Below are 20,331 nucleotides of genomic sequence, written 5' to 3'. Positions count from 1 at the left end.
CAATCAATTTGTTCCTTGATTTGTGGTCTTAAGTTCCAATTTTGAGGCTTATTATAAATAAATATTAAGTATTAGTAATGATATGGCATGTTTAAGATTTATAAGATGTTTTATCTCATAATTATTTTATTTGACAACATTAGGACTTTTAGAGTCCCCTGATTATATTTTAACCTCCCATCTCTATATAGGGGTACTAGATATTCCCATGATCAGTTGGGTTGTTATGCTGGTATCCAGGTTGCTGGATTATGTGGCAACTGTTGAAGATGAAGCAGCAGCTGCAAAGAAGCCGTTGAATGGTAAAGACAGGGAGAGGTTTCTGACAGGTATCAGAAGTTTATAATAATCTGTTGGTGGGGTTTTTGAGAGATTCACAGTTGTTTCAGAACTATTGATTGGCTCAGATATTCCAACTGTATGTAATTTATGTAAAATATGAATTACCTTTACGAGGAATCTTTGTAAGGATAGAATTCACTTTTGAAGAATATTATGGACAAACCTCTTCTCTGAACATTATTTTAGTTTCTAAATACAATTATGTCTTTCATTGAGGTTTCCCCACATACCCATTTAATTAGTTTATAATAATAACATATATATACATATGTGTGAAGTTTTTTTTAAAAAAATATATTTTACTGGTTTTTTTACGGAGAGGAAGTGAGAGGGAGAGAGAGTTGGAAACATTGATGAGAGAGAAACATCAATCAGCTGGCTCCTGCACACCTCCTTCTGGGGATGTGCCCGCAACCAAGGTACATGCCCTTGACCAGAATCGAACCTGGGACCTTTGAGTCCGCAGGCCGACGCTCTATCCACTGAGCCAAACCGGTTAGGACTATATGTGAAGTTTTAAAAAAGAAATTATGTGAAGACTTCTTTGGTTTTATGTTACTTTAGTATAATGTCATTCCATTTACCATTATAAAGTACAGTTCTATTAATTATTTACAAATGGCTTTTATGCTTCCAGAAATTCTGAGATTTTTGTTGTAATTGTTCTTCATAGTCTTGAGGCAACTTTTAATAATGAAGGGAAATCAAATTGCAAGAAGAATTGTTTTCTTTCTTCCAAGTTAAAAACGTTATAAAAATGAAGCTATTTGAAATAGCTGCATTTAATATGTTAATATAGCTAACAAGTGGCATAAAATTTGAAATTTTAAACATTGTCATGTTCCTAGTAGTAAGAAATAGATCCCCTGGAGTGTTTTATAGGTGAATCAATTGATTATGGTGTACATTATGTTGGGAAGAGCATGGTGGATTCTTTTCATGTACAAAGAATTTGTCTAGAATATTTATTTTTTAAACAAATACTGTATGTCAGTAGTCAGTTTACTCAGTTTTAGGATTATATGTAAGACAATTAAACATGACTGTAATATGAAGTTGGAATATAACAGTATTGGAGGTCTTAAGTTTTTATTTATGTCATTTAGCGATTATGGAAATACATTGGTGGAAGACTTTTTTTTTTAGGGTTTTAAGAATTTATACTGACTTGACAAATGGATAATAGAGAATTGAAAAAGATGTCTTTAGGTTAATCAAATAAACAAATAATTGGTTGGTTTAAGTGTCGGAATAAGCCCGAGTTGAGCAGAAGAATGACACTTAAAGAATTGCCTGGATACATTGAAAAAAAGTGAGAATGCAGCATCATACTTGAATCACTCAACCTTATTTTTGCAGTCATTATATCAAATAATTGAGTACCATTTTTGGGGCACCTGCACAAAGGCATAGGAGTTTGAAATTTAGGCAGTATTAAATATTTGTTCTTGTTAGATTTGATTGACATTTTCACAGTTGTATTGTACGGAGATTAATCTTAATTGTGGATAAAGTTGGCTATTATCTGGAAGTATTAGAGAAAGAACTCTGGTCTTAGAGTCACTTAGGGCTGAGTTTAACCTTTCCAGGGTAAAAATCTTAGCAATTTCTTTACAATGGTTTTCTTAAATTTTTTTTATATATTTTTTTAAATATATTTTATTGATATTTTACAGAGAGGAAGGGAGAGGGATAGAGAGCCAGAAACATCGATGAGAGAGAAACATCGATCAGCTGCCTCTTGCACACCTCCTACTGGGGATGTGCCCGCAACCAAGGTACATGCCCTTGACCGGAATCGAACCTAGGACCCTTCAGTCTGCAGGCCGACGCTCTATCCACTGAGCCAAACCGGTTATGGCTTAATTTTTTTTAAAAAAATATATTTTATTGATATTTTACAGAGAGGAAGGGAGAGGAATAGAGAGCCAGAAACATCGATGAGAGAGAAACATCGATCAGCTGCCTCCTGCACACCCCCCCACTGGGGATGTGCCCGCAACCAAGGCACATGCCCTTGACCGGAATCGAACCCGGGACCCTTCAGTCCGCAGGCCGACGCTCCATCCACTGAGCCAAACCGATTTCGGCAGTTTTCTTAATTTTTAAAACTGCTTTGTCATGACTGACACATTTATAATTTTGTGTTTATTGGGTATTAAAAGTACTTTAAAATTACATTGAACAGAATTATTAATAAAACTTTTCCTTGCCCTATAGGTAACCAGTGGAGTTTTATTAACAATAATCTGCACACTCAGAACATACACAGGTCTTCCAAAGGCAGCAGTAGCCTGGACAGATTATATTCCAGGAAAATCAGAAAGCAGCTAGTTCATCATAAACAGGTAATTTTTAATACCTTTTTTATTTTAATGTTTGAGAACATTGCTTTACAAGTTGCATGGGATACACTTGCATTAGGTATGGCATGTGAAGAGCTAAGTAGGCAAATTACTAACACTTTGAGACTGTATTTCCTTATTTGTAAGACTGCAACAATACATAGTTTACAGATTTTTGGTGATGTATTTTAAACTGACTACCTCTTCTTGTCTCTGTTTACTACCACTTTAAGTGAGGCCTTCATTATCCTTTGCCTAGTCAAAAGGCCTCTCTGTCTTTATTCTTTCTTATTCTAATTGGTTTTTCATGCTGCCCCTAGGGAGCTCTTTTTAAAAATCAACCATTGGATTATCTCACTCCTCTAATTCTTAGTTTCTTACAGTTGACCTAATGAAGGTTAACTTCCTTAACATGGCTTCAGAGCATCTATTATCTGACCCTCTGTCTAACTTTCAGGTTTGAATTTTGGTCTAGCCAGCCATGGGCAAACTACGGCCCGCGGCCCGTTCGGCTGTTCTATCCGGCCCGCGGAGCTGAAAGAGCGGAGGGTTCTCTTGCTCTCCCCTCCGCTCCTTTACTTTGAATTTATATTAGTTCATACAAACACTCCATCCATGCTTTTGTTCCGGCCCTCCGGTCCAGTTTAAGAACCCATTGTGGCCCTCGAGTCAAAAAGTTTGCCCACCCCTGGTCTAGCCACTTTGAGTTCCTGGACCAGTTTTCTCATACAGAATTTTGGTTGTGCTGTTTTGACTTGTTTTATTTTTCCTCCAAACAATATACTTTACTCTTTCTCTTGGATAACCTAACTTATTTTTCAGGTCTTTCCTGGTTTCTAAATTAGGATAGTATTGCATACAATATGTCCTCGTGTGTCGTAAATTTTTCCTTTCATAAGCATTATATGCTTTTATAGGGATTCTTTTATTTTGTGAACATGAGATTTGAGCATTTCACTGAGTAAATGATTTCTTACAATACTATTAGGAATCATGCAGAGTGTGTGTTCTTTTATTCCTGGCCTCTTTTGCTCAAAATGATATTTTTGAGATTTATCTATATTATTGAGTGTATTAGTGGTTCTTTTTTATTCATTACTACTATTTCATTTTTGAAATGTTCCAAAATCTGTTTTTCCACTTTCCTGATAATGAAACCTTTAGTTTTTGGTTTATTCTTTAATTGTTTTTCTTTGAAATATAAATAGATCTCTGCTTCTTCATTGTGCAAATGCATGTGAACACATACTCACTTTTTCTTTTACAGAAGGTATATAGGGGTGGGCAAAAGTAGTAGGTTTTACGGTTGTGAGTCCGTGAAACTCAAGAGTTTCTTCTTGTTACTATTAATTTATTATTATTAACTTACTTTTGCCCGCCCACGTATATTAGGATGTGATTTTATTGCAGGCCATCTGTGGATTCTTGTGGTTTTGATCTCAGTTGGTTCCATGATTTCTCTTGAAAATTAAGCATAAAATTATTAATATGCATTTCACTTTGTGAAAGTGAGTTTATAGCTGACCTCAGATTCTTATGATGCTATACTTTATTAAAATTACTTAAAAAAAGATTTAAGTTGACTTTTAGACAGGAGAGGAGCGAGAGAAAGGGAGAGGCAGATAGACCAATGTGAGAGGGAACATCTGCATGCCCCCTACTAGGAAATGAGCCTGAAACTCTGGACAGGTGCCTTGACCGGGAATCAAACCAGCAACCTTTCAGTGCGTGGGCAGTGCCCAGCCAACTAAGCAACACTGGCCAGGGCTACAGTTGTTTTTAAAGTGTCTTCCTCTTTCTCTTACAGCAGGTGCTGTATCCTGGATACTTAGTATACAACCTAGTGTGTTGTCAATAATACTTGTGTAATTGATTTAAGATGAAATGACATTGTATGTGAAACTCTTAGTATATGGAAAGTTTGTGAAAGCTTTGGGCTTTTTTTAAAAAAATGACTTAGCACCAACTTGTTTATTTTCACTTCTAAGTTTTTCAGCTATGAGCGAACTATTTGATCTTTTGCAAGAAAGATGTGAAGCTTTTTCTTTTCTTATTCAAATAATTATTTATTGACTGGGGATCAAACCTTCAAACTTGGCGTATCAGGGAAATGCTTCAACTAGCCAGGGCTGAAGCTTTTTCTCTCAACTCTTTTTCTTTTTGAAACTCAACTAATTTTCAGTGGTACTAATTTGCATTTTTCAAATCTAGCTAAAATTTATTGGTCACTTCATGTTTATGCTGGCTGCATTTAATTTAGGATATGAAAATAGAAAATAAACTTAGAGTGTAGTTCAGTAGATTTTTTTTCTTAGTAAAATATTACTAATGTATTTTATTTTTTAGTGTGAAGGACATTATTGGACAATTGACAAGACTTAAAATGGGGTTTGAGGAGTAGTGGTAGTAGTGCATCAATGTTATGTCTCTGATTTTGATGGTTGTATTATGGTTTGTGGGAGAAGGTTCTTGTTTATACGAATTACACACTAAAGTGTTCAGGATTGATTGGTCATCAGGTTGCAAACTTATCCTCAAATAGTTTGGGGAACAATGTCTTTATACAGTAATTTAAATTATTAAGATTGTGGTTGTTTCAAAATAAATTATAAGTTATATTTTTTTCTTGAGTGTAACTGTATATGTTAACTATAGAGCTTTTGGAACAGTTTTTTGAAAATAGTGATTTGTAATAGTTTTTACATTTATGTAATATGTATTGATTATTTAATGTATGTACATGGCTGGTTTTAATTTAGGATAAATTTTGATAATGGATATAACAGCCAAGTTGGCATTTATTTATAATACGATAATATTTTTATAATTATGACTGTAACTTTCTAGTGATTCTCTATTTAGAGTATTGTTCTGCATATATGGCTATATGAGGAAGTGGTTAAGTCATTCAATAGATTTTTAAGGTCTTTCTGGGCAGAGATATTTCCCCCCTTTTGGTCTGTTTGTTCAGTACTGCCAACTAGTGGTTGCCAGGGATTAGAGACGATGCAAACGGGATATGAGGCTAGTAGGTGGGCAACAAAGAAGAACATGAGGGAACCTTGTGGTGATAGGACGGTTCACTATTAACTGTAGTGATGATAGATACATGAACTAACATATGCTTAGAACTGTATACAATGAAAATACACAGACACACACACACACAAATGAGTATAAGTGAAACTGGAGAAATCTGAGTAAGTTTGGTGAATTATAACATTGTCATTACCCAGTTGTGATATTTTTTCTTATACTATATTTTGTAAAACGTTACCATTGGGGAGTTTCAGTGAAGTGCCTAAGAGATATCTGTATTATTTCTTACAACTGCATATGAATCTACTGTTATCTCAGTAAAATTTTTAATTAATAAATACATATGCATACCAAAAATATGCTGCTCTTGAGCGAGATTCCCATAAAGCAAAAATAAAAAAATTGTCCCAAAATATTTTCCCATATATTTAAAAATAATTTTTTTTCCTTTATTTAAAGAAAAGTCTATTAGTATCAATGGCTTATATGAGAAAATTTTCTGGTTATTTCCCTTCTCTCATGAGATAAGGAATTGATCATTTTTTCATTATAAAATGGAAAGATCTTATTGGGACTTTGATGATTTTTCTTTTTATTGTTGTTGTTATACCCAAATCTGCATATGCTCGACACTTAGATAAAACGGCATAGTATTTGCATATAACCTACATTCGCCTGTATAAATTACCTCTAGAGTACGTATAATACCTAATATAATGTAAATGCTATGCAAATAGTTGTTATATTGTTTAGGGAATAATGACAAGAAAAGTAAGTTCTTGTATATGTTCAGTATAGGCACAACCATGGTAGTTGGGCCTAACTATATAGTGCAGGTCAGCAACAAGGTAACATTTGTACTAATTCCATTAGTTTGATGTATGAATTCTGTGAAGAGTATAATAATTTATTTTGTTGTTTTTAACATTGCTATCTATAAGAGTATTTTTTTTTTTTTTTAAAGCAACTTAACCTACTAAAAGCAAAACAGAAGGCTTTGGTGGAACAGATGGAAAAAGAAAAAATACAGAGTAACAAAGGATCATCATATAAACTTCTGGTAGAGCAAGCAAAACTAAAGCAGGCTACTTCAAAGGTATGATTTTTTAATTTTAAATGTAATTATCTTAGAAAAGTTATTTTCCCTTTTATTATTTCAAATTATTTGAATAGATAAGTATCTATATATATAAAACCCTAAGCGACCGATGACCACACGACCAGCCGACCAACTGGTAGCTATGATGTGCATTGACCATGAGGGCAGCAGATGCTCAATGCAGGAGCTACCTCCTGGTGGTCAGTGACATTGCCTAGCATCACGAGAGAGAATGGTACTGCATATTGCTAGCCCATATAAAGATCAGTGCTTACTGCTTTGCATCGTTGTGAAGTAAAAAAATCTTAAATTGAACAATTATAAATCAGGGTCCATCTGTAGTGTATTTTCTTTTTTTTTAAATTTTTTTTAATTGATATTTTACAGAGAGGAAGGGAGAGGGATAGAGAGCTAGAAACATCGATGAGAGAGGAACATCGATCAGCTGCCTCCTGCACACCTCCCACTGGGGATGTGCCCGTAACCAATGTACATGCCCTTGACCGGAATCGAACCCGGGACCCCTCAGTCCGCAGGCCGACGCTCTATCCACTGAGCCAAACCAGTCTCGGCTGTAGTGTATTTTCTTGAAAGTGGTCTGTGTTCCAGTAAATTGAAGATAAAAGACTCAAGGAAATGTAGTTTTCCTAAGTAAAATCAAGTACAATGATCTATTAAAAGAAAACCCAAAAAACTATCTAGAAACCCACATCTGAAACCTCTATGTTCATGTTGACCAATGTCACCTCAACCAATTTAATAATAAATATATAAAAAAAACTTACGTATTTTTAAACTTGTGGGGATAACATTTATATGTAGCAACCAAGTTTGTATATTGTGTTTCTATAAATATGAAATTATAGTTATTCCCTCAGATTTTGAAATTAATACTTGAAATTATATAGGTTTCTTTAACACCTATTTTTTATGAATTATGTTTTGGTAGTGTATATTTAGGCCGTTATATTTGACCTAATGTATTCTTTCTGTAGAATTTCACTTTTCTGAAATTCTGTTAGTATCCCATACTTACTGTAAAATAGGGAGTTAGGTATATTGGTCAGTATAGATTTTAGTAATCTTACTTTTTGATCTTTAGATGTTGTAAGTTTTCTGAGTGAATATTTTCAGTATCTATATTATATAGAAGCCTAAGTGACTGGACTACCGAAGACAGGCTGGTAGCTATGACGTGCACTGACCATGAGGGGCATATGCTCAACGCAGGAGCTGCCCCCTGGTGGTCAGTGCGCTCCCACAGTGGGAGCACCACTCAGCCAGAAGCCTGTAGTATAAATATATTTGTACTGAAAGAATTTCCATTCAATAGATATTGATTTAAATATTGTAAATTTCTGTGTACAGCACTTTAAGGATTTAATTCGGTTACGTCGGACAGCAGAATGGTCTCGTTCGAATTTAGACACAGAAGTTACAACAACCAAAGAAAGTCCAGAGATAGAACCACTTCCATTTACCTTGGCCCATGAACGCTGTATTTCAGTAGTCCAAAAACTTGTCCTGTTTCTCCTCTCCATGGACTTTACATGTCATGCAGACCTTTTATTATTTGTTTGTAAGGTAAGTAAACTAATAGGTATAATTTATAATTATAGATTTATAGGGTATGAAAAGAATTAGGAAAAATGCAGTTTTTAATTGATTTTTAATTACGAGAAGTTATGATGCTTTTATTGGTTTTCCCTTATATGCAGTTTTTTTTGTGCCTTGAAATATTTAATAAATATTTTGTCACTATTTCTCAGGAGACCTGATTTATATTTTAATCTAGTTAAAGCTAGATTAATGTAGATTTGAAATGTATATAATTTGGGTATGTTTATCTCAAACATACTTTTTTAAAATAATTAAAATAGGAAATATACCATTAAATGCCAAATTACAGTAATGAGGGGGTTTTAATTCCATAAAGCATATTCATTGTTCATAGAAATTATTTTTAACTATTCATCCCAGTTTTTAAACAAGATTTAATATTTGATTCATGAAATTACATTTCTTTTTCATTCTGTGTTAGCCAGTTATTTTAACATCATAAACATATTTCATTGAAAACTACAATGCTTTGATTTTGGGAAAAAGCATATGTAATTGCTCATTAAGTGTATGATTTTATAAAATGTATTGCAGGTTCTTGCACGCATTGCAAATGCCACGAGGCCAACTATCCATCTGTGTGAAATTGTAAATGAACCCCAACTGGAAAGACTGCTATTACTTTTGGTTGGAACTGACTTCAATAGAGGAGATATATCTTGGGGTGGTGCTTGGGCTCAGTATTCCTTAACTTGTATGCTACAAGATATTTTAGCAGGTTTGTCAGGATTTATTTTTCATAGGATTATGTCAAAATTAGCTTGTCATTGCTCTGTTAAGTAACCTTTAAAGGGAACTGTAAACCCCCAAAGTATAAAAGATTTCTTTAATGTTATAGCAATAGCAACCGTTCAAATTACTTTTGTTTAATTATGTTGACTTTTGTGATGACTCTAAAGTCTTTTTGGAGGAGTTAGATTAAGTACTAAGGTATAGGAGTTTGTTGGCCTCATTATTAATACCAGCAGTGGGCTGCTTACTAGTTCTCTATGGCCTTGAGGGAAGGTAATCTCTGTGCCTTCATGTATAAAATAAGAATAATAGTCTCTTCATATGTAAAATTAATACCTTTCTTATAAAGTTGTTTTGATGAATTAAGGGAGTTACACACATTTTGTGTTTTCTCCTACTTACTTAGTTTTCAGAAATTAAAGGTAATACATTAGGTCCTAGTATTTCCTCAGGTACATGAGGTCTCACTTGCCACTGAATGTTTTATAGTTGGTAGAGAATACATGCTGTCATTCTCTAAACTGGAGGAATTAATATGCTTTAATATGTTTTGGATGTCTCTTTATAAATTATTCAAGCAGTTACAACTGTTGCATTACATACAGGAGAATTGCTGGCGCCAGTAGCTGCAGAAGCCATGGAGGAAGGAACAGTGAGCGATGATGTCGGTGCAACAGCTGCCGAATCTGATGACTGCCTTCAACAGTCTTCAGTGCAATTGCTAGAAACTATAGATGAACCTTTGACACATGATATAACAGGTATATTCTTTGTATTATGTTTTATTTCAAATATCCTTTAGTTTTTTTTTTAATGAAAATGTTTCAAAATTAAGAATGTTAGTGAATTATAGAATTAATTTTCCTGTTTTTCTGTTAGGGCTTTTTGGCCTTAGTAACTGTATCAGTTATTTTCCTAATGATTATGTTTTGCTTTGACTCTGAATGAATGCTCATAATAAAATGCTATCTATTCATAATGTCTTAGTTACTTTGATACGGTTTGATTTAACTGTGTTGAAGAAATTACAAGCTAGAAAACTTAAAGATGTTCAGTGGTTAAGAAAACAGGGTTAAAGGCTCTTTAAGATTCACTTTTTGGGTATGTTTGCTTCTTTTCTTTCCTTTGTTTTTTTTCCTGCTTTTAAAAAAAGTAACTGTAGCTTAGCCTGCACAATCATTTGTGGGATACTCCCTACTTTTGAAGACTAATACCCTATGTATGCCAGATGGTGAGAGAGAGAAACATCGATGTGTGACAGAGAAACATCAATGTGAGAGTGGGACATCGATTGGCTGCCTCCTGCAGGCCTCCTTCCTGAAATTGAGCCGAAACCCAGCCTGTCATATGTCCTGACAGGGATTCGAACCAGCAACCTTTTGGTTGATGGGATGATGGCAAACCAACTGAGTGAACCACACTGGCTAGGACCATTTGTCTTTATTTTATGTATGTATGTATGTATTTTACATTAACTTGTTTTTTTAATTTAAATTTTTTGTTGAAAGTATTACATATGTCTTCTTTTCCCCCCATTGACCTCTCCCCAGCCTCTTTCCTCCCCCACCCCCATTTGTCTTTCTTTAATCTTATATTCTCTCATGTTATTATCCTTTCTACCTAATATTCCCTTTATCTGGATTAGAGTGTCTCCTTTTGTTTACATGAAGAACTCCTTATCTAATATTCAAACAATACAAGCCCTTTCCCAGAAGCTTTTTCCAATACCACCAGTAGTGTTGGAGATTGCCATCAGTGGTACCTTACACTTGATTCTCTCTGATAGCACTTACCATGTTGTAGTTGGTTTAATGACTGTAGTGTACCCTCACCTCTGAACCACTTATTTTTTGGAGGCTGGAAATTTGTTTTATTAATCTTCATATACTCTAACCCTAATACAGGCTGGCATTTGCTAGGCATGCTATAAAATATATGTTGACTAAGAGGGTGGGAAGTATGAGAAGATAAGATTTGTAAGGCATAGAAGGCTAGTTAAGAGAGCAAAATACTTTCTAATTCATCATAGAAAAATAAGGAGAATAACAGTCTTATAACTTGAATCTTTTTTGCTTTTCACTGGTTTCAGTTCCTGAAAAATTAGATGTAACAATGAATTTCTTATTGGAGGTAAAAAAATTAACAACTTTTAAACTTTATGTAACTTGATTCAACAAGGGTTAATTCCATGGTCTTTTTCCTTCGGAATTGCATTGGATTTTAAAAATTGTGTTTTATAGAGCGATATATTTGCATACCTACTAATACCTAATTGTCAAGATTAAAAATTTAGAAATTTTTATATCAATAGAAATATATGTTACACACAAGTGAAATAACTTTTATTGTAATTAAAAGCAATATATTGGTTAAAATTAGGTTATTTACTCCACCAGTAAAATAATTTTCATTTATTTGAAGGTGCACCTCCTCTTTCCTCTTTGGAAAAAGATAAAGAAATTGATCTTGAGCTACTTCAAGATCTAATGGAAGTTGATATTGATCCTTTAGATATTGATTTGGAAAAGGATCCTCTTGCAGCCAAAGTTTTTAAGGTATGATACAAAATAGTATTCTTTGCAAATAAAACCTTTCATCTTACTCTTTTGGTTTATTCATTAATCAACAGAGGAAAGTGTACATATCTATCACCAAATTGACCCATGATTTAATGTATTCAAAAATCTATTAAATTGCTGTAGGTACTATAGTATATCAAATGAATAGTATAAGGAAAACTTACACCATTTTATTAATATCTCTACTAATATTATCTCATATAAGAACCACTAATAAGCATGGGGAAGTATATTTGTGGATTATAAACATTTCAAGCAGCATTTAATCTGATCCAAGTTGACTTCATTGCAGATTTTACTTCTGTGTTAGCCTTAACTTTTCTGAAGGAGATTCATGCCTAATACTTTATATTGGTGCTTTTTGTGTGTAAGAGATTTTATTAAGGACTAGAGGCCCCATGCACGAAATTCGTGTGTGTGTATATATGTGTGTGTGTGTGTGTGTGTGTGTGTGTGTGTGTCTGTCCCTCAGCCCAGGAGCCTGCACCCTCTCTAATCTGGGACCCCTCGAGGGCAGTCAGACATCCGTCTCACAATCCAGGACTGCTGGCTCCCAACTGCTCACCTGCCGGCAAGCCTGACCACCCCCTAACTGCCTTCCCCTACTGGCCTGATCACCCACAACTGCCCTCCCCTGCCAGCCATCTTGTGTCCACATGGGGGCAGCCATCTTTGACCACATGGCGGTGGCCATCTTGTGTGTTAGAGTGATGGTCAATTTGCATATCACCTCTTTATTATATGGGGTAGTTATCCCTCAGGTTTTAATTAAGCTGTTTTAAATATTTTGTATAAAAAGAAGAGGAGAATATTGAACCATTCCTCTACATCATTAGGATTATATGTATGTTTTGGGGAATTTAAAAGGTAGAGAGAATGATTATTTTGTAGCCCTGTGTGAGTTTAGATAATGTACATAATAATGTCAGTCTTTCTGAAGAGACAAAAATAAACTGTGGTTGTTTTCCATTTTTTTAAGCCAATAAGCAGTACGTGGTATGATTATTGGGGTGCTGATTATGGCACCTACAACTACAACCCTTACATTGGAGGTCTTGGAATTCCTGTAGCAAAGCCACCTGCAAATACAGAGAAGAATGGATCACAGACAGTTAGTGTTTCAGTGTCTCAGGGTAAGTGTGTGTTTATATTTTAAGACATATGCTATTCTTAGAAATAAGTCCTAAATTTATGTTTTCTCTCTTGAGAAATTGAGCCCAAGTGTGTTCTAGGAGCGTTTAATACAGGGGTCCTCAAACTACGGCCCGCGGGCCACATGCGGCCCGCCGAGGACATTTATCCGGCCCTCCGGGTGCCACTGCCTGTCCTGCCTTGCAGCCGACTCGTCCCGGGCCCGCAGTGCGCACAGGCTTCATTTTAGTAGTCCCCATTTTCATAGCTGTATCTTTTTTCTGACAGTGAGGAACCTGGTTCTCAGTATTCTTAACGTATTCATTCCATTACTATTACTTCACTTATTTGGTCCACCTCTTTCTGCTTATTCACCTTCCCATCCCTGGACTTCTTTGTACAGGTATAATTACCTGCTATGGCTATGATAACTCCATGCCCAGTTGTTCTTACATGAGGACACATATCCTACCCAGTTTTGTGTTTGGATGTCAACATTTCATTGTAGGAAGTAGGACATGAGTAAGTCTCACCAAATTATCTTTTTAAAAAAATCTTTTCATTGCTTTTCTTTAGCCCTAGATGCTCGTCTAGAAGTTGGACTTGAACAGCAAGCAGAACTGATGTTGAAAATGATGTCTACCTTGGAAGCAGATTCCATTTTGCAGGCATTAACAAATACATCTCCTACATGTAAGTAAAAATCATCGTTCTTAGAGTATTGCAAAAATGATTAATCTGCTGATTATTTTCAGGTGTAGCCAGCAAGGACAGATTTTTAAATTTTATGTCTGATGTGAGTCTGAATGGGCTAAATATAAAGCACCTCTCTTGTTAAATTAGTAGCAAGTTGAGAAATAAGACAAAGGATTAACAAATTGGGAGAGTGGAGGGGAACAAAATATCTCCATGTAGAGCTCTTAAATTCAACTCAGAAACCTGAGTCATGTTTTTGTTATTGTCTTGTGAGGTTAAGTAAATTCCTAGGGAAGGCTGTTAGCTAGCTGTCTGTGAGTTTGTTGCATTATATCTAAATCATTTATGTAAGTGGCTTTTATATTAGCAACATCTTTATTGTCCTTAAAGAATAGGATGGAAGACCTAGGTAAGGATGATAGTCAAATGGGCCTAACTGAACTGCAGAATTGAAAGGATTTACTACCTAATTATCTATAGCAAAGGAAGGCAAATTTTTTATAATAAGGGACCAGTTGTTAAATATTTCAGGATTTCTGGGCCATATAGTGGGTATTGTAACTGCACAACTCTGACTTTTTAGCAATAAAGCAGCCATAGACAATACCAATATGAAAATGAATGGGCATGGCTGTTACAGAATCAGGAGGCCTGCTAGATTTGGCTGGCAGGTCATGGTTTGCTAACCCTTGATGTAAAGTGCTAGACTTGAGTAGATCTGCTCCTCTCAGGTGAGTACATTTTAGATAGCAGCCTGTCTCTCAAAGGCAAAGATCAAAGAGAAGTACTGAGAAGAAGATAATGGTTACCCCCACCCATGTAGGCCTACTAATCACTTTACCTCCTCTGTGACATGGTGACAATGGGCTGGTCATAGCAGTTAGAACCTAGGGAGAGCATCATGTTCCTTTAATCAAAGGGAGTTAGTTCACAGTTCATATTTTTTTATTTTATTTATTTATTTATTAACTTTAACAAATCTTTATTGTTCAGATTATTACAGATGTTCCTCTTTTTTCCCCCCATAGCTCCCCTCCACCTGATTCCCCATCCCACCCCATGCCCTTACCCCCTGCCACTGTCTTCATCCATAGGTGTAAGATTTTTGTCCATTCTCTTCCCGCACCCCTCACACCCCCTTCCCCCCGAGAATTGTCAGTCCACTCCCTTTCTATGCCCCTGATTCTGTTATACTCATCAGTTTATTCTGTTCATCAGATTTTTTATTCACTTTATTTTTAGATTCACTTGTTGGTAGGTATGTATTTGTTGTCATTTTGTTCATAATTTTTATCTTTACCTTTTTCTTCTTCTTCCTCTTATTAAAGAATACCCTTCAGCATTTCATATAATCCTGGTTTGGTGGTGATGAACTCCTTTAGCTTTTTCTTATCTGTGAAGCTCTTTATCTGACCTTCAATTCTGAATGATAGCTTTGCTGGGTAGAGTAATCTTGGTTGTAGGTTCTTGCTGTTCATCACTTTGAATATTTCTTGCCACTCCCTTCTGGCCTGCATAGTTTCTGTTGAGAAATCTACTGACAGTCGTATGGGTACTCCCTTGTAGGTAACTAACTGTTTTTCTCTTGCTGCTTTTAAGATTCTGTCTTTGTCTTTTGCCCTTGGCATTTTAATTATGATGTGTCTTGGTGTGGTCCTCTTTGGATTCCTCTTGTTTGGGGTTCTGTGTGCTTCCTGGACTTGTAAGTCTATTTCTTTCACCAGGTAGGGAAAGTTTTCTGTCATTATTTCTTCTAATAGGTTTTCAATATTTTGCTCTCTGTCTTCTTCTGGCACCCCAATAATTGGGATGTTGGTACACTTAAAGTTGTCCCAGAGTCTCCTTACACGATCTTCACATTTTGGATTCTTTTTTCTTTTTGTTTTTCTAGTTGGGTGTTTTTTGTTTTCTCATATTTCAGATCTTTGGTTTGATTCTTGGGGTACGTTCATCTACAGTTGAGTTTCTGTATATTCTTTATTTCAGACAGTGTATGCTTAATTTCTGACTGGTCCTTTTCCATTTTTTTGGCATACTCACTAAGATCCTTAAAGGTCTCACTAAGTTCCTCAGACGTTTTTAGAAGATTCTTGAGTAACCTTATAAATGTGGTTTTGAACTCTATGTACAGTAGTTTGCTTTCCTCCATTTCTTTCATTCGTGACATGTTTCTTTGTCTCCGCATTTTGGCTGCTTCCCTGTGTTGATGGGGTGGTTTTCTCTGGTAGGTGACCTATAGGGCCCAGTGGTTCAGCCTCCCCTATCACCTGAGGTGGGCACTCTTGGTGCACCCCTTTGTGGGCTGAGTGCACAGTCTTGTTGTAGTTAAGCCTTGATTGCTGTTGGTACACTGGGAGGAATTGACCTCTATGCCAATTGGCTGTGAGGATCAGCTGTGTCTATAATGGAAGAACTGCTGTGCTGGAGACACGCTTATGGGGCAGGACTTGCCTCAGTGGGGCTTTGGTGCTCACTGAGTCTGCCTCTTGAATGTGTCACTTATGGATGTGAGGAGTTGAAATCTGGTGTCGTCTCGCACTGACCACTAGGAACACTGGCTTCTGGATCTCCAATGGGGTGCAGGTCAGCTACTGTCTGAGGCCACCCAGTAGGAGCTACAGGGAGATCTGCAGATTTCTCCTCTTTGCTTGGGGTTTGGAAGTTTTGGAGCTGACCCAGCTGTAGTTTGTTAGGTTAAACTGCGAAAGGGCAGGCCATTCATATGCAAAAGCCGCTGGGCACAGTTTGGGTGAATTTGTAAATTGGGCGGGGCAGGGTCTCAGGGAATCATTAGGGCGTGGCAAACAGCGATGGCTGCCAGTCAGCCCTCTCTGTGTCTCCCGAGTCCCCGTGTCCTGCGCCCCAGCACGGTTAACAATGATTCCTTCGTGCACCTCTGCGAGAAAGCCACCCTCACTTTCCGACCCGATGCCAGACAGTCCAGCTTCTCCCCGTACGAGTCTGGGTCCCCAGAGTCTCGCTGGAAACTGGATTTCAGAGCAGTTGGGAACTTGTGTCTCCCTTCGGATTCACGCGCCTCCGTACCTCAGCTTTTCCATGCCTGTGCACAATGCTACCTGGTCTCAATGCTCTCTTCTCTTTCCTTCTAGTTGTAGAACTTCTACTCATCCAGCTTTCCTGTGGTTCTGGGTGATAGACATTTTGTCTTTTAGTTGTAATTTTGGTGTGGTTGTGAGAGGCAGCATGTACAGGTGTATACCTTATGCCACCATCTTGGTTTCCTACACAGTTCATTTTAATAAAAGCTGGGTTTTTAGTTCTTTCTGTGTTAAGTTAAATTCTTTTATTGCAAAACTCCATTTACTTCTTATTTTAGGAGATATAGGAAAAAAAAAGAGAAGATGATGTTCTGTAATTTTAGTATTGGTATTCTAATATTGTACATTGTCTCCTATGTAATAATCGGGATCCCTTTTGTTGGGTCAGCTTTTCCATCACCACAGCTCAATACTGCCCAAAATAGCGCTTTTCTTTGTTAGCCATTTAAAAAAACACACAAAAATATTTATTAGACGTTCCTTTTGTAATTTGTATCAACTTCTCAGTTGTCTTTTGATTATTGTCATGTGCAGAACTGTGTCCTCCCCTTTGTTTCCCCCTCCCTTTTAATATAATAACTTTCTAAATATATGAAGAACTGCTCTTAGAGTCCCTATATTTCTCGCTCCTCATGAATTATATTTATTTAATGAGTTTGATGTGTGGCTTGGCATCAGGATTTTTGGATGCTTCAGGGTTAAGAATCAATTGACTAGATTGTCCATCCTAATCCCTGCTGGCGAGCTTGTGGCCTGCCAGGTTTCGCTTGTGGACCAAGGCATCCTAGAAACTTCATCTGGAGAAGAGAGCACAGCTCCAGTGGGCTCATGCCAGGGGAACTTCTAAATACTCGTGGGTGGGGGTGGAAGAAAGAGAGAAAGAAAAAAACAGTTAGTAGACAAGAGTCTAGAGATTATTCTAAAACTACCTTCTTAAGAATTAGTCAAGATTCATCTTCCTCTCCCTTTTCTTTTCCTCTTATTAATTAGGAAATTTTTTAAAATAAAAATTGCTAGAGAGTAAAGTGAAAAAAAGTTCCTTTCCTTTGGTGGACAAATCCTATGATTTGGGAGTTTCTCTGTTGATTGTCCTTTTTGACTTTCAAGTAATGTGATTAAAATAAGTTTTCAAATAATAATGAATCATTTTAAAGAATAGTTTTAAATTAAAAATAAATAAATAACAACAAACCACAACCTTCACTTACCTATACATAGTAATAGTTAGTTAGCAGTTCTCCTGATTTGTGTATAAAATCATAATTGTGTTTAATTTTCAGTATCACAGTCTCCCACTGGAACAGATGATTCACTTCTAGGGGGTTTACAAGCAGCGAACCAATCCAACCAACTTATTATACAGTTATCATCTGTCCCAATGTTAAATGTTTGTTTCAACAAACTTTTTTCCATGCTTCAAGTCCATCATGTTCAGGTATGACTACCGGAGAAATGATGCATTTTTAGACATTATTAACAGCCTGATATAAGATGAAAATGACTGGGGAGAGCATTCTTAACCTAACAGGGATGATTTCTTTATTATGCTTAGCTGGAAAAATATTGGAGATGCTTTGATAACCACGGCTCTTCAGTAATAGGTTAAATATAATTTTTATGATTCTAAGTTTTATTGATTAGATCCCACTACAGTTGACTCTTGAAAAACACACAGTTGTTAAGGGCTCTGACCTCCCCCACAACTGAAAATCACATTTAACTTTAGACTGTCCCATTTTAAACTACTAATTGCCTTATGTTGACCAGAAGCCTTACTTGTAACAGTCAATTGTATTCTTACAATAAAATAAGCAAGAGAAAAGCAAGTGTTATTAAGAAAATCTTAAGGAAGAGAAAATACATTTATATATTTATTGAAAAAGTCTGCATGTAAGTGGTTTTGTGCAGTTCAAACTCATGCTATTCAATGGTCAACTGTAAATATTATAGTTTAAATACATTTGTATTTAAACACTTGAATCAACTCTTAAGTTAGAAAAATGTTTCTATTAGCTAAATTATAAATTTATATTAGGTACATTATATATTTTAATTCACTTAAGTTTTGATTCATCAAGAATTTTAAGATTGCTTATCAACTAAATTGAAGTAACCAAAGTATTTAATAGAAAAATTATTTAGACTTAATCATAGGGATTCATACAGAAGAATTTGTTTAAATAGTATTTCATAATATAACAGGTACTTTTTTATGTCAATTTTTATTCTTTTTCAGTTGGAATCACTTCTCCAATTGTGGCTCACATTGAGCCTGAATTCTAGTTCTTCTGGAAACAAAGAGAATGGAGCAGAAATTTTTTTATATAATGCTAATCGAATACCTGTCATTTCATTAAATCAAGGTAATATTTATTATTAGTAAAATTATTCTCATAGCATAAATAATAAATTAAAAGGTAATGATTAGGCTAATATATACTTAAACTTGGTCATAAGGGTTATAATGTTTTAGTGAAAGAAAAATATTTTTATACACTGACTTAATAAATAGCAGGAAAGAACAGAAGACTTTTATATTCTCTTATCTGTATTTTATGCCTGTGTGCTACTGAAATTGACAATATTTCATGAATCTTTATATTGGATTCCCGTAAAGTAGTATCTTAATTTGCTTTTAGGGGAATTGGTAAGTTGGAGAAGGATATTAATTTAACATAGAAGTTCTGTTCATTTTTTTCTTGGCATATGCAAGAATGTGGAAACTAGAATAATATCTTCAACAGAATAGAACTAGCCTTTCGATCTGGTTGTAAGAATTTATTTTAGTTATATTTTAAGAAAAGTGAAAATGGTCTATTTCTGGTGTTTTCTCCCTGTGGAGGGGTATCCTGTATCTTGCATGGCTCTCACACGACCTTTTAGTCTTACTGACAGCCACACTGGGTCATGGTCCCACATACGTTTGCATTGTTTCAGCAAGACCAGCCTGACTTACATCTTTTCCTTGCATTAATTATTACTATAAATTTTGCTCTCATTTCTTTTAAACTTTGTTATTGTAAAAAATATTAAAAAAGAGTAGATAGAAAAGTAATGATTCCTTACTATCATCAGGTAATCTGGTTAGTATTCAAACTGACAATTGTCTCAATTTTTATAATTAAAAAAAAATTTTAATTTGGATCTATATAAGGCCTATACATTGTAGTTAATTGTGTTTCTTCCTTTTAATCGCAGTAGGTTCCCTCTGTGTCTTTTTTATCCCCTTATAAAGTCATTTGTCAAAGAAATATGGTTGTATGTTTCCCAAAATTCCTGGGTCCTGTTTCTTTGTGATTGTATCTCCACTATATCCTCTGTATTTCCTATAAATTGGTAGTTATTATAAATTGTAGTAAATTGAAGCTTGATCTGCTTTGAGGTTTTGAAGGCATTTTATAGGTTGTCTTTTTAACAACTATTGATGTTTAATATTTAGAGTCATTAATACTTCACTAGATATTTCAAAATGAAGATAGTCTAAATCTATTATTCCTTCTTTCTCTATTAGCTGAAATACTCCCATAAAGAGAAACTTCCTTTTTAAAAAAAAAAAATATTTTATTGATTTTTTACAGAGAGGAAGGGAAAGGGATAGAGAAGTAGAAACATCGATGAGAGAGAAACATCGATCAGCTGCCTCCTGCACACCCCCTACTGGGGATGTGCCTGCAACCAAGGTACATGCC

General features: G+C 35.4%; 1 protein-coding gene across 7 annotated transcripts in view; it reads left to right on the top strand.

Moving 5' to 3' along the window:
• Window positions 1-20,331, top strand: part of BIRC6 (baculoviral IAP repeat containing 6) — a 194,526-nt gene that overhangs the window by 94,825 nt on the left and 79,370 nt on the right. For all 7 annotated transcript variants that reach the window (XR_013961518.1, XM_080686115.1, XM_080686117.1 and 4 more), the window contains 11 exons: window positions 192-329; window positions 2,563-2,690; window positions 6,691-6,822; window positions 8,194-8,409; window positions 8,980-9,163; window positions 9,783-9,938; window positions 11,599-11,732; window positions 12,736-12,889; window positions 13,464-13,580; window positions 17,923-18,077; window positions 18,879-19,005. Coding sequence is in view for 6 of the 7 variants with exons in the window: in XM_080686115.1 (XP_080542241.1) it covers window positions 192-329; window positions 2,563-2,690; window positions 6,691-6,822; window positions 8,194-8,409; window positions 8,980-9,163; window positions 9,783-9,938; window positions 11,599-11,732; window positions 12,736-12,889; window positions 13,464-13,580; window positions 17,923-18,077; window positions 18,879-19,005 (1,641 nt within the window). In the remaining variant the exon portion in view is untranslated. The remainder of the gene's footprint in view (window positions 1-191; window positions 330-2,562; window positions 2,691-6,690; window positions 6,823-8,193; window positions 8,410-8,979; window positions 9,164-9,782; window positions 9,939-11,598; window positions 11,733-12,735; window positions 12,890-13,463; window positions 13,581-17,922; window positions 18,078-18,878; window positions 19,006-20,331) is intronic.

The sequence above is a fragment of the Plecotus auritus genome, assembly GCF_963455305.1.
Source record: "Plecotus auritus genome assembly, chromosome: 8".
NCBI lineage: Eukaryota > Metazoa > Chordata > Mammalia > Chiroptera > Vespertilionidae > Plecotus > Plecotus auritus.
Note: the sequence above shows the minus strand (reverse complement) of the source record. Positions and strands in the feature narration are given on the sequence as shown.